At 36.0% G+C, this 14,221-nt stretch overlaps 1 protein-coding gene across 4 annotated transcripts in view; it reads left to right on the top strand.

The window, feature by feature from the left end:
• Positions 1–14,221, top strand: part of SRP54 (signal recognition particle 54) — a 15,643-nt gene extending 1,422 nt beyond the window's left edge. For 3 of the 4 annotated variants that reach the window (XM_053981649.1, XM_053981650.1, XM_053981651.1), the window contains exons 2-16: positions 2,146–2,254; positions 3,607–3,698; positions 4,273–4,357; positions 5,268–5,372; positions 7,069–7,135; positions 7,222–7,279; positions 7,968–8,118; positions 9,033–9,181; positions 10,540–10,640; positions 10,745–10,831; positions 11,232–11,305; positions 11,512–11,620; positions 12,375–12,545; positions 13,033–13,128; positions 13,758–14,221. In XM_053981649.1, coding sequence (XP_053837624.1) covers positions 2,177–2,254; positions 3,607–3,698; positions 4,273–4,357; positions 5,268–5,372; positions 7,069–7,135; positions 7,222–7,279; positions 7,968–8,118; positions 9,033–9,181; positions 10,540–10,640; positions 10,745–10,831; positions 11,232–11,305; positions 11,512–11,620; positions 12,375–12,545; positions 13,033–13,128; positions 13,758–13,849 — 1,515 coding nt within the window. In that variant the 5' untranslated portion in view covers positions 2,146–2,176 and the 3' untranslated portion in view covers positions 13,850–14,221. The remainder of the gene's footprint in view (positions 1–2,145; positions 2,255–3,606; positions 3,699–4,272; positions 4,358–5,267; positions 5,373–7,068; positions 7,136–7,221; positions 7,280–7,967; positions 8,119–9,032; positions 9,182–10,539; positions 10,641–10,744; positions 10,832–11,231; positions 11,306–11,511; positions 11,621–12,374; positions 12,546–13,032; positions 13,129–13,757) is intronic. The other variant, XM_053981652.1, reaches the window with a different exon arrangement.

Genomic DNA, 14,221 nt, shown 5'->3' with positions numbered 1-14,221 from the left:
TTAGCAAAGGATTTGAATTATTCCTGTTGTGAGGCTGTCAGAAGAAGCTTTTGGAATTCTGCAGAGGAAACATTCATTTATTAGGATGTAATTAACCTTCTGTATTTGGAGATCTGCAGAACTCTGGAAACTAATTTTAAATGAGTATTCACGTGACTTCTCTATGTTGGTCATCCTATCAAATTTCTTAGCTGATATATCTAAGTGTTATAGTTAAGTTTTGTCATTGGTTGCTGTCTTAGCAGCTCAAAGTTCACTGAGGTGCAGCTCTATTTTTAAAGGTTTGGGGCTTTGTTTTTTCTTACACATTGTGATTATCACAGAAAATGAGCTGGAAAATGTTTTGAACACCAGTTTTGCTGAGACTGTTTGGTAGAGCCTATTAATGATAATGCTTTTTTAGAATTATTCTGCAGTAATATGACTTGTATGCCTTCTAAGGAAACCTTGGAGTTTTACCACTTCAGATAACATGTAGAAGTACCCTTACAGCAATGTAAGAAAATGGACATAAATTTCTATTAGTGTACTAGTTTGCAAATACTCTTCTGGCAGAGTTCCTTAGGAAACAGACTAATTTTTAAATTTAATATTGAGATGGCATTGTAATGGATATCATTGCTTGTACATTTAATATACCTTAAATCTGAAATGTGTAAATATGTTTGTATTATTTGCCATACCCAGCTCCTGTACTTTCACAGGATTTATTTAACCTACATCTTCTGAAGCTTCTGAAGACTTTGTTTTGCATTGTGACCTTAGTATCAGGGGAGGGTGGGTTAGATTGGCAGTTGTTTTTGGGGCTTTGTTGCTGGTTTAAACTACCAGGTTGGTAACAATAATAAGTCTCAATTAGACAAAGCAATCCGGAGGTTGACTTACACGGGTGCCTTGTTTTAGCTCTTTTGGAATATATATTTTATTATTTATAAATAAAAAACAAAACATTTTAACGTTTTAAAACATTTTAAACTGTGCTTTTAAAACAGTTTAAACTGTGTGTATACAGTGAGCTGCTTTGTTAGGCACATTGATGCCCTCTTAAATCAGAATGTAGCTAGTGGTGCATTCTTCATTTCAATAAATGGGCTGGCCTTTCTTCTTTTTCTTCTCATTTGAGGCAGGGGGACGTTCCAAAAATATTTGAAACTCTCATCTGTTTTGATTACAGAGACTCCCACTATTGAGAATTTAGCTTTCAGTTCTGAAAGGAGGAGCTCAAATGTGATATTCCAATTTGGGCTGTCAGCAAGGAAGCAGTTTCAGCTGAGTACAGGAAAGCAACACTGAAAGTGGAAGATAAACAAGAAGCATTTGAAGTGCTCCATTTCAGCCATAGCTGTGGTGTTGCAAATGTTTGTTCTTCAGACAGGTTTTGGTTTGCCCTTAATCAGAATTTTAGGTTTCTGATTCTACATGTGTTCTGAATATCTTGCCACCTAATATAGGGGGTGGAGTGGTTTAGCATGTCGACTAGAATGTGAACCCTTCAGAAATTAAGTTTTTATGGTTTCCCAAGTGTAAGTTATGGTATACTTTAGGCTTATATGTGAGGTTTGTGTTTCTAGTGAGCAAAAATGGTCTGTTTTTCCAGTACAGCCATTGAAAACTACAATATGAATTTCCCTTATTAAAATGCAAGTATGTTTGTAGGGTTACTGAAATGGGAAATTCAGTTTGATTAATGAAAGCTGGATAAAATGCAACTGATAAATAACGTTGAATTTTGCTAGCAAAATATTTTGCTTCTGGTCGTACAGAGTTTGCAGAGTTTCTAGGCTGTTCTGCCTGATTTTGTTCTGTCATGTAGCATATTGCTGATAAGAGGATAAAAAGCATTGGCATTCTTTCTGGAAGTCTATCTGGACTGTTTTGTTTGGTTTTTTTCATGGTGAATTCAATGCACATTTATTCTACATAGTGAAATCCTTCCTAATTGAAGTGTGGTATCTCTTTTTAAGTAGGCCATTGGGATTGCCTAAAAATAACTTCAGGCCAATATTTCCTAAAATAACTTTAAAAAGTAAAACTTGTGCACTTTCTGGAATGCAAAGCAGGTTTTTTACCTAAAGGTTACTTGAATAATTAATTTGTGAATGCATAGCTTCAACTAGTTTAAAATTTTATTTAATCTTTTTCCAGATCCTTCTGAGTCATACTTGAAGCCGCCAAAATGGTTCTGGCAGATCTTGGAAGAAAAATAACTTCAGCCTTGCGCTCACTGAGCAATGCCACAATTATCAATGAAGAGGTATGTAGTGTACAAATGTGATGGCACTAGCTCTGGAAAAGTTCTGAGAAAAAGTTCTCAAAGGCTGATGAGAAGCTTGAAGTGGGCTACCTAGACTTTTTTTTCCTTCAAGTAAAATTTCTACTAAAGGTTTTAAGCCCCTAACAGTATTGCCAGAACTTAAAACTAGATTTATTCATGGGTCATCACCTCAGACATAGTGGGTCCTGTAGTCAAAGGGTCCTTGAGCCTGGTGGCTGTACTTAGGGAGATTAGTGTTCTGTGGAGGCAGTGTGTGCCTAAGTTTGGATGGAAGGATAGGTGCCTGCTCTGATTTATGTGTGTGTGCACAGGCAGACTATGCAGATGTGTACTAGGCTGCTAGAAGCTGAAATGTAGAAGAACAAATGTAAGCTTTGCTGTCTGAAATGTGAGGAATGTGTTGCATTTGCTGCCTTTATATTCAAACTAGAGTGTGGAATTTTGTTTGGGTTAACATGGCCTGTATTTTCTCTAAGTAAGAGTTTGAAATTAGAACTCGGTGTGTTCTGTCATAGTTTTTCACCTTGCATTGAACTCCTAACTAATGTGATGGTTTCAAAGTGTCTCTGAGTACATAGATTGCTAGAAATTCTTTGCAGGTGGAAGGATGGGTGGTTTAAAGTAACTAAAAATAGGCTCATTGAGAGCTCTAGGGTTAGAACTTATGCATAGAGAAAATGTTTTAATGTATCTTTTGCCAGGAGACAAATCCTTAATTGAATCAGATACAGCCCAATTAAATTTTTACAGCAATGGAAACTTCTATCCTGCTCAAGATGTGAAAATCAGACCATTTATGCAGGTGTTACTTTCAGAAAAATCTTTCTGTTCAAGACTTTGAAAACTCAGAATAAACAGGATTTCTAGCTGAGGCACCTGTTTGCCTAAAAGGCATACAATCAGAGCAGCAGTCCAGTTTCTGAAAATGCAGCTAGCAGGATGTCCATCTTTAGCTAAGGAATACTGTTACAGAAATGGTGTTGTGATCTGCAATTTTTTTGGCGTATTCTCTAAGGAGTACTCAGAGGGGGGTTCAGGAAGTCTTGCTGCCATACGAGCTGTTGGTCATAATGCAGTAGGAAGTGTTTTGTGTTAGTGTTCTATAGTGTGTAGTTGTTACAATTGAGAGCCCTTCCCTTTCAGATTTAAATTGCTTTTACATAGGAAGAAATGCACAGACTTTTTTTGTGACAGTCAATTTAATGATAGGACTACATTCATTTAATTTGTGAAAGCCATGGTTATATCATAAATAGACTTTCACATTCTTATTTTGTTAATCTCTGTGTATTGTAAAACATTTTTTCTGATTTTTCTTTTATACTCCAAAGGTTTTGAATGCTATGTTAAAAGAAGTATGTACAGCATTACTGGAAGCTGATGTTAATATCAAACTTGTGAAGCAACTTAGAGAAAATGTCAAGTAAGTGAAATAATCAAAATGCATTTAACTTTTGATATTTGTAAAAGTTATAATTTGGGTTTACAAAAGAACAACTAATTTATAACTTCATTTGTTGGGTTTTTTTTTAGAAACACCCAGTTTACATTTAACAGGAAAACAGCTGTTCAAACTAAATGTTTAGCCAGTTCCATCAAAAGAGTCTTTGGTCAAATTTAGCCATTTATTGCTGTTACAGGCTTGTTTCAAAAATCTGTTGCCGTCATCAGTTGAGTTGTCTGATAAACAAGTTCTTCATTATTTCCTAGACACATCATCTTCACATCTTCTGTGCTGGCTATAAATAAACCTGTGTATGTAATTAGCACTGTTACTTTGCCTATTTTCAGATTAAGTAAATGCAATTCTGAAAGATGCATTTTAGAAACCTTTGTCCTCTGCATAAGAATGTCTCCAGTGCATGTCACTTCTTAAGTACATCTTATCTGAAAACTCAGAACAAATCAGGGTGCTGTTGCAGTTGCAAAAACTTTATTACTAGGTTCAAGTGATGGCTTTAACTTATGCTAGTGTTTCATGCTTTTCTCTAACTCAGGTCTGCAATTGATCTTGAAGAAATGGCATCTGGCCTTAACAAAAGAAAAATGATCCAGCATGCAGTCTTTAAAGAGCTTGTTAAGGTAGGACTTCAAAATTCTGCATTGCATCACTTTCCTTGTACGGTCTGGGCTTGGAAGTAGTGCAGTAGCAAGCCAAAATTCTAGGTGGTTATGTGGTACCTGCAGTTGTGCTTTCTGATGTGAAAGCATAACTGCAATACTGCAAACAGCAGTATTTTCATTGAAACTACATCCTGGGTGTTTCTCAAACTAACTTCAGTTTAAGCTTTAAGTTCAATTGTTCTTATTCTTCAGTTAAAATGTAAAGACAAGAGTAAAGTACTACTAGCTTCTAGACTGCCTCTGCTTGTCCCAGAACACAGCTTTGCTACCCTAATGTTCAGACAATTTATACAATCCAGCAGCTCAATGCAACATTTCTCATAAATCTGCCTGCTTGGTCAAATCAGGACTTGAGTATCTGTATTCTGCCCTCTTTCCAGTTAACAGTGTAGTCTTTTGTTCTTCTATAGTCTATGCCCAGAGGTATGGTGGCTCTCAGGAATGTGTGTCTACCTTCTACTCATTTCACAAGTGAGACAGCAACTTTAAAAAAATCTTCTGTGCTGTAGGATTCTCACTGGAAGAAGCCCATCCTGAGCAGTGACAAGTGGGGTGGAGGTCACCTTTCTGTGTTGGTAGTTATCCCTGTGCCATATATAGAGGCCATCCTGACTGTGCTTGGTATTAGAAAGAGACTAACACTGTTGTTGTTGCAGAATTATTATGCAGAACATTATATACTATAGATGCCTTGTAAGGGCTGTTGTTTTGTTCACTGTAAATTAGCAAAAATCTAAGCTAAATTGAGACTCTGCAAAAACTGTTTTTCTCCTTTGAATATGAAACCAGGCACCTGGCATGACTGTGACACCACCTTTTCCATGCTTTTGAAATTTAGTTCTGTTATCTGTGTTACTTTGTTCTTTAGCTTGTAGATCCTGGAGTCAAGGCATGGACACCTACCAAAGGAAAACAGAATATTATAATGTTTGTTGGTTTGCAAGGAAGTGGTAAAACAACAACTTGTTCAAAGGTAAGTGCAGTGGCTCTCTTTGAATGTTTGTGGGTTTTTTTTTTGTTTTGTGTTTTTTTTTGTTTGTGTTTTTTTGTTTGTTTGGTTTTGGTTTTGTGGTTTTTTTTTTTTTTTTTTACTTTGGGAAGCTGGTGGTCATTGGGCTCCTTAGGTAGGATTGGCTTGTGATCTGTGCTGGTTTTGTTCATAGGAATGTTCTAACTCACTACCGTGTAGAGATATGTTTGCCGAGAGGTTTCTGAGATGAAATGAATGTTGAAAGTAATATTTATATTCTTTTGGGGCAATTTATGGCTTGTAGGACTTCCTTCAAAAGTGTTTAAACTGAACTCTTGATGGAACAATACCCTATAAGCGAGTCTTTATTTGTCCTTGTACTTAGTAAAATCACAACACTGTAGTTCACTTTCTAGGTTTAAGACTAAATACTAAGAATGGGTGTTCATTCCATTACTTATTTAGAAAAACAGTGGAATTTGACCTTTGTATTAGATACAAAGTATCAGTTAAGTGTAAGTTGGTGATGTTCAGCCTCCTCCAACCCCAGATTCATTGAGGAAATTTGTGTTTGTATTTTTTTAAGGCTAAAAAAAAATGCTCTGAATCGACATATGTTCACATCTGCAACAAGGCCTTCCCTGTTTGTTAGTGTACGGTCAAACAGAACACCATTCCTTGTGGGATTGTCCACTACCTGTGACAGGAAGTTGTAATATCTGCTTTCCATTTTCCAGGAACCTCCTGAACTGTTTGTGCTTCACTGTGTTGCTTCTCCAGCAGATGTCAGGGTAGTTAAGGTCCTCCACAAGAACCAGGGTCTATGACTTTGAGGGTGCTTCAAGATGCCTGTAGAAAGCCTCATCCACTTGCTCCTTCTGATCAGGTGGCCCGTACCAAGCACCCACAACAGCATCCCCCTCACTAATCTGCCCTTTTATCTCAAACCATAAGCTCTTGACTCGCTCATCATTCACCCCAGGACAGAGCTTGATACATTCCAAGTTGTGAGGAGAAATTATCCTGTGGAAAAAAGACACATCTTTGTTGTTTTTTGTCATCTCCTTTTGAGATTCACACATACTGAAATATTCAGTATAGTCTGCTCTGATTTCAGAAGACTTTCTTAGTGCTTATGTAGGTGGACTTTATTTTGAACATTTGTATTTGGTCAGTGTTTTGTGAATATACGTAGCACCTGTAAAGCTGAGTGTTGTAGGAAGGTTAAGGATTCTGTCCACTGCTTTAAAACATGTCCTTTCAATGGAAATAGGTTTGTTCCTCTGAAAGTACAAAAACTCAGAGCTGTACAAGTTGTAGCCATTATGGTACTTGATACTGAAGTATTGGTTTGGGTAGTTTCTACCTGCTAGTCCAGTCTGCAGTACTAACACTAAGGAGAATTCAGGAGTTAGTAAAATGGGAACTTAAGTTACTTGTAGTCATTCCTAGAGATTGCCATTTCAAGAAATTGAAATCAGAAGCAGAATCAAGCAGGTGTTTTCATCTTGCCATTAATAAATATATATAACATGCTTTTCTAAATAATGGCCATGCTAACCGTGAACAGTCTTACTCTGTGGCCTCAGTTATAGAAGGGCTAGCTTGAGTTTGTGTCCTCTGTGTGTGACTTCAGGCTGTTAGAAGTGTCATGACAATGGGACTTCAGTGTAACTGCTTGTTTTGGGTTTCATTTCAGTTAGCCTACTTCTATCAGAGGAAAGGCTGGAAGACTTGTCTAATATGTGCAGACACATACAGAGCAGGTAACACAGACTTTAATGATGTAGTTCTCTAGCTATAATATTTGAAGATTTCCTTAAGTAGTCCCTTGACCATACCTGTCTTGCAGGTGCTTTTGACCAGTTAAAGCAGAATGCCACAAAAGCAAGAATTCCCTTTTATGGGAGGTAAGCATCTTTCAGAAACACTTTGGAGAACAATTCAATTCCAATTATATATTGTTCTGTTCTGAACATTTTGCACTAAACCCCATCTAGCATGGCCTAATTGCTTTCATTTTAGTAATATATTCTGAGTAATACTTGCTCTGTTGAGATGAAAATTCTGTCCACTTCAGTATATTGCCAGGAGTAGCAGGTAGGATAGTGTACAAAGAGATCAGGTGTCCAGGAGTACTTCCCTGTAGTGCTTACTCAGTGTATGGGAGTTCACAGACTTTTACCAGTCATGGCCAGATTTTTGGGAAGTACCTCACAGATCAAAGGATATAATTTTTGGATGCTTAATTTTTATTATCAAATAGAGACAGAGGGGGACCTGAAATGTCTTTCCTAAAACAGTAAATAACTTTCCCCTAAGATTCACTGGAGGTGAACTGTCTAGATGCTCAGCTAAATCTTATTTGAGAGAGGGTCTTGTAGAACTTACTGCAGCTTCCAGCAGGTGAGACAGACTTCAGGCTTTGTGCTTCAGTTCACTGAGCAGTAAGGGCAAATGGCTTAGGAAGACAGATTTTTAATCAATTTTTGCTTTACAGAAGAGGAAATTTCCCTCTTGAAATACAGACAGATTTATAGTTAACAAGTTTATAGTCAAATGACGAAATTCTGAATCTCTATTTCTCTTTTTGATCAGTTATACAGAAATGGATCCTGTAATAATTGCCTCAGAAGGTGTTGAGAAATTTAAGAATGAAAACTTTGAAATAATCATTGTTGATACAAGTGGACGTCACAAACAAGAAGACTCTTTGTTTGAAGAAATGTTACAAGTTGCTAATGCCATAGTGAGTAGTTTTGAGAAATACAGTAACTTGGCATTTGATGACAGTTGATTCATCTTTATCCTAATGTTCTGTGTGCATTTTGCTTTACCTCCTAGATTATATTAGAAATTACAAACAGGTATGAATAAGCAAAGGCTGAATGACCAGTGCTTGTTAGTTTTGTGACAGTTTTAATTCTTCTATTCTTCTGTTCAAGGATGCTTGCATATAACCAGACTGCCATTCCTGCTTTAACTTTTCCTTTTCAGGATCTTTGCATTGAAAAGCTAGATTAAAGAACCAGTCTGGTCTGGTTTCCTTTAACTATGAATACTAAACTTTCTGTGATTGTCGCAAATAATTGCACTGAAACAGAGAAGATGATTGGATAACTTTCAACAGTTTTGATATGTAAATGAAGCTGTTGTTTCTATGGGTTTAAAAAGTCTGGCTATTTGTTTGATTCTGTGGTCTTGCATGACAATATGACACTTCCCACACAATTCCTGCAAATGGCTAACTTATTTTTAAAGGAATGGATGTCTTAAATATCTGAATGTAAAACCAAATGGAAGATGTTTTCTATTAATTGCTTGTAGATTCTAATTATCTTATTGGCTCAAGATACTAGCTAAAATCACTTGAATCATAACTAATGAGCACAAACCTATTAAACTGTAATGTTTTGTGTTGTAGATAAATCATATAATCATACAGCATCCGATTTGTAAAATTATAATACTTAGATATTAAAACAGTAGATAATAGATAATACTATTCGTAAAACAGTGTTTCTGTTTTAAAACTCTAGCATACAGCTCTTATATACTGTTATTGCAGTAAGTTCTGCTACTGAACCTATATAATAATAATAATGCATGAACAATATTTAGGAAAGCAGGAAATTAATACTTCGTGTTTCTCATTTCTCCTAGCAACCAGATAACATTGTTTATGTGATGGATGCTTCCATTGGCCAAGCTTGTGAAGCTCAAGCTAAAGCTTTCAAAGACAAAGTAGATGTAGCTTCTGTTATTGTTACTAAGCTGGATGGACATGCCAAAGGAGGTGGAGCTCTTAGTGCGTGAGTACTGTGCTATAATAGTGTCCAGCATCTGGCCGTGCACAGCCAGCCGCGCAATGCGTTAGTGTCTCGCAGAAACCTGTCCTGTGGAACTGTCACTGTCACACTGCACAGAATATAAGTCAGTCACAGTCACACTTAGGTTCTTATCCTTCTTCTGGTGGGTAGGATCACCTGTTGATGATACTTAACATCAGCATTCAGTGATAGGATGTATTTTCAGTACAGTAGTTTATATTGTCACAGGTCAACTTCTGTCTTCTGAAATCAGCATCAAGCAATATTCATTCTGTATTGCGTATTAGGCATTTTCCTGTTGTCACATTTTTCCAGAAAGATAAATTTGGGCTCAACAGACACGACTTAAATGAAGAGTTTTGCATCTCAAGAGTTTTTTTCCAAAAGGGGGGAAACTGTACCTCATCATATCTAGTGACCTTAAAACTATAATGCAAATCAAACTTCTGGATTGGCAGTGTCCAGAAACTTGATGAAAAGTTGTCTGTGGTCATGCCCAAATTCCATTCCTGTTGAACTTCCCATGTGCTCTGTCCTGACAGAGTTTTGACCAGAAAATTCTATATTTTATCTTCAGCCTTATATGATTGTTTCAACTCCTTTCAATGATACAGCTTGTCTGGAGCTGAGATTTTTTGTCAAAACAGTCAAAATAATTGACCGTCGTGACTTGCTAAATCCATTCCTGTCTTGGACCTGAAGTGTTAGCGTTTCTAAACTGCCATACGTATTTTGCTTTATTTATAGAATAATGTTGGAAGACTAAAGCTTTTCGTATTTTCATTTTGCTCTTGTTCGAGTTTTCATGTGCTTTAAGTGTGCTGTGTTTGCTCTGTACTGTCTGTGGACTGGAAACTAAGTTTTATCTAAAAGATAGTGCCAGTGTGGTGCAAAGGTTCTGAGTTTTCTTAGTCTGAGCTTTTTCCTGTGTTGAAAATGAGATTGTCTTTTGTATGAGGTACCTTGATGAAATTGTAATCAATGCCTGTCATCTGACAGTATTATCATTAGTATCAGCGTATGTATCAGTAATATCCCAATATTAGAATAAAGTGGAGATTATTTCTTTTTCTTTCTCTCAAGTTTCTTAAACTCAGCAATGAAAATTAGCAACCTCTATTTCTGATTTTTTCCAAACAGAGTTTGGAAGTACTAATTAGAGAAAAATCTTAACTACTCTGAGCTAAACATCCAAGTGCTGGTTGTTTTTTCATTAATAGTTTGAGGAGTAAGGCAGATACTTCAGACAGAATGCATAGTGTTGATGATGCCTAGCTGATTATAGTATAAAGGATGGATGGTGTTTGAGAGACCATTTCATAAAATATATTTTATTGCAGGGTTGCTGCCACAAAGAGTCCTATTATTTTTATTGGAACTGGCGAGCACATAGATGACTTTGAACCCTTTAAAACACAGCCTTTCATCAGCAAGCTGCTTGGTATGTCCAATGTACAACTGTACTTAAAAGACACTTAGAATTGGATAATGGAAAGTCAAAGTGTATTTTTTAATGGTAATTTCAGATCTGTTTTCTTTGTCCAGGTATGGGTGATATTGAAGGATTGATAGATAAAGTAAATGAGTTAAAGTTGGATGATAATGAAGCACTCATAGAAAAGCTAAAACATGGTAAGTTATTCCCAAGGCCTGACTAGCAGATGCATTACAGTGACCTGACTGTGGCAGGTTCTCAGTGACAGAGACCACTGAATTAAATTTGTGCTGTGTGTGGACACAAACAACTTGTTCATGTGCACAGTGAAGAATAGTTATTCTTTCTCCAGTAAATGTCACAGCCAAGTAAATTGAGTTTTTCAAACGATAAGTCTGTCAGACTACAACTGCAGAATAACTAGCTTAATGGTTCAGCATGTGCCATCTGAAACTGTTTAGTGAAGAGGTTTATTTAGCTACTTATCTATGTAGTATAGTATTTACCTTACGAATACAAAGACTAATTAAAAAAGGAGAGTAAGAGCAAAATGCTAGTGTGACTTGTGCTAACTTTTCTTTTGTTGTTGTGCTTCAGGTCAATTTACATTAAGAGATATGTATGAACAATTCCAAAACATCATGAAAATGGGACCATTCAGTCAGATCTTGGTTAGTTATCCCCAAAATAATTTTATTTTAAAACTCTTAATTTAAATTTGTTGTAATCTGTGTTCTGTTTTTAAAAAGGTGAAATTATTTGCATACTGCAGTATGCAGCTACTGAACTAACAGTTGCTGTGTATATTTCTTCCTGCTTAATTAAAATCAGCTTTGCCTATTCTGACACAGCTTTTGTTTTTCATTTTTGAAACAAGGGCATGATCCCTGGTTTTGGAACTGACTTCATGAGTAAAGGCAATGAACAGGAATCAATGGCAAGGCTAAAGAAACTCATGACTATAATGGACAGTATGAATGATCAAGGTAATACAAATTTCACCCACTATTTTTTTTCTTGATTGTTGAACAAGCTTTTTTAGAGAGATCTTTCTGGAAACAAAAATTCATATTGCAGTATGTATAATGATAGAAAATGACAAGAAATAATTAACATTCTTGGGAATAGCAAGGACTACATGTGTCTCCAAATTTCTTAATAAATCTCAATATCTAGAGATACTTTGCCTGTTACTGCTCTGTCTTGTGTAGAGTAGATGGGATTTCAAATAATTTCCATTCTATTGGAAATCAATGTACTTTTATTCATTGTATTGTAACTGTTCATAAATTATTAATGCTATACTTATGAATTAATAAGGTATGTTAATCTTTATTCTGACATTGCTGTCTTTTTCCTACCCACCCTCAAATTTACCTAGTGACATAGCCTGGTCTGTGGAATTCGAAGTGTTATTTCTAGTCCACCTATAATTCCTTTAGTAGTATGCTCTTACCCTTGTGCTAAACCCATTAATATGGCTTAAGAGCATAATTTATTCACACAGCTTTTTTCTATCATGGTGATTAACATATGAAGATAAGAGCTTTTTAGTATTACTTCCTAGAATATTATGTCTCAATGATTTATGTAAAATTTTGCATTGTCACTTTTTAAACTAAGTTTTTATTCTCTGGCTCAAAATTAAATTCTCAACAATGAAAACAGGTTTGCTGTTTGTTACCAGTTGTAACAGTTTTTAATGTCAGTGACTTTTTCTTTTCCACACTGTAATTGCAGAACTTGACAGTACAGATGGTGCCAAAGTTTTCAGTAAGCAGCCAGGAAGAATCCAAAGAGTAGCAAGAGGCTCTGGTGTTTCTACCAGAGATGTTCAGGAGCTTTTGACCCAATACACTAAATTTGCACAGATGGTGAAAAAGATGGGAGGCATCAAAGGGCTTTTCAAAGGTAAAAAAAAAAACAAAAAAACAAAACAACCAATACCTAAAATTTATTACCCCAATACCGCACCCTAAAATTTATTAACTAAGAGGGGGGAGGTCACTTGATGTGTGTACACAGAGGAAATGAGAAAATACTGATTAGGGAGAGGAGAAAATTAGTTGCAGCTCGCTCATTTTCATGTTTGAAAGTTTTTATTTCACTGGTAAGAGCTGCACTGTTCTTCATGACACCAGTGTATAACTTAGCAAGGAAAGCTACTGTATTTCTACAATGCAGACTTGATTACTACTACAGTACTAACACTTCAGTCTGTTACTTGGAGTGCAGGGACTGTTGATCCTAAATGGACTTCTAGTGGCTGATGTAGTAACTTCTAATAATGAGCTCATGGATTTGAATCTAGAATTAGGAGGTAACATTTGGATTTATTTTATTTCTAGCAGCATTTGTTAATCCACTTTCTTATGATTGCTCTTTTCTTTTTGTTTAGGCGGTGATATGTCCAAGAACGTAAACCCATCTCAGCTGGCCAAACTGAATCAGCAGATGGCAAAGATGATGGATCCAAGAGTTCTTCATCATATGGGTATGTGCTGACTTTTTATAGCTTCAAGAGAGGATTGTCAGTTATAGTGGAGCATTTGAGATACAGAAGTGAGGAAGAGGATGGGAGATCATCTGCATTATATATCAGTATTAAGTACTTCTAGGGTTTTCTAACAAGAATCAGAAAGTTTAGTCCAAATACTTTGCACTTAGCAGTACTTAATCTAGTCTTCCATTTGGCTTCAGCTCTCAAAATGAGCATTTGGAATGTTGAAGGATGTCTGTGGTAAAACGAATCTTCTTAGACTTCCCTTCTCTTCTAAGATTTGCTCAAATCATTAAATTTGACAAGAGCAACTTTAAATAAGGACTTCCATAACTGAACCTTACTGATTGATAATAGTCATTCCAGCAGGTTTTTTTCTTCTGTCTAGTTCTCAATGCACGAGTCATCTTAAAACCTACTTAAAGCCTGGTGTTTTGCAGACCTTTCTGTAATTACTCACTCAGTTCTTTATTTTCAATAGCTATTTAAAACTGGTTTGACAGTCTTTGGCTTCTGCCTTTGGCTATTACTGGACTAGTGTGTGTACAGTAATGATGCCTCAAGCAAGAGAGGTGTGCTTCAGAGTTCATTAACACATTCATGTTCTCACTTATTTTCTGCAGGTGGCATGGCTGGTTTGCAGTCAATGATGAGACAATTTCAACAAGGTGCTGCTGGGAATATGAAAGGCATGATGGGATTCAATAATATGTAAAGAAGCCTTAATACAAATGGACTTGGTTGACTCTTCATTGCAACTTCAGTGAATGAATTTGCTTTCTTCCTTTTTACAGTGATGAGAGAGTGGTCTTTTGAAATCTTATCCAGGCTTCTCAGTTTCTACATCTAATTTCTGAAAACTATTTTTGCTTAAATTAGTTCTTCTCCACTAATAACTGATGGCACAAAGAGCAATTCAATTTAATAAAACAAAATCATGATGTAAAATTTTAATATTTAGAGACACTTTTTAATCGTTTACATCAAATGGCAGCCATTATATTTGTAAACAACCCTGATCTTTGGTTATAGTAACATAAAATGTCACAAATATACTGTAAAATAAAATTTAAGTGGTTATAAACAA

The sequence above is a fragment of the Vidua macroura genome, chromosome 6 (assembly GCF_024509145.1).
Source record: "Vidua macroura isolate BioBank_ID:100142 chromosome 6, ASM2450914v1, whole genome shotgun sequence".
NCBI lineage: Eukaryota > Metazoa > Chordata > Aves > Passeriformes > Viduidae > Vidua > Vidua macroura.
Note: the sequence above shows the minus strand (reverse complement) of the source record. Positions and strands in the feature narration are given on the sequence as shown.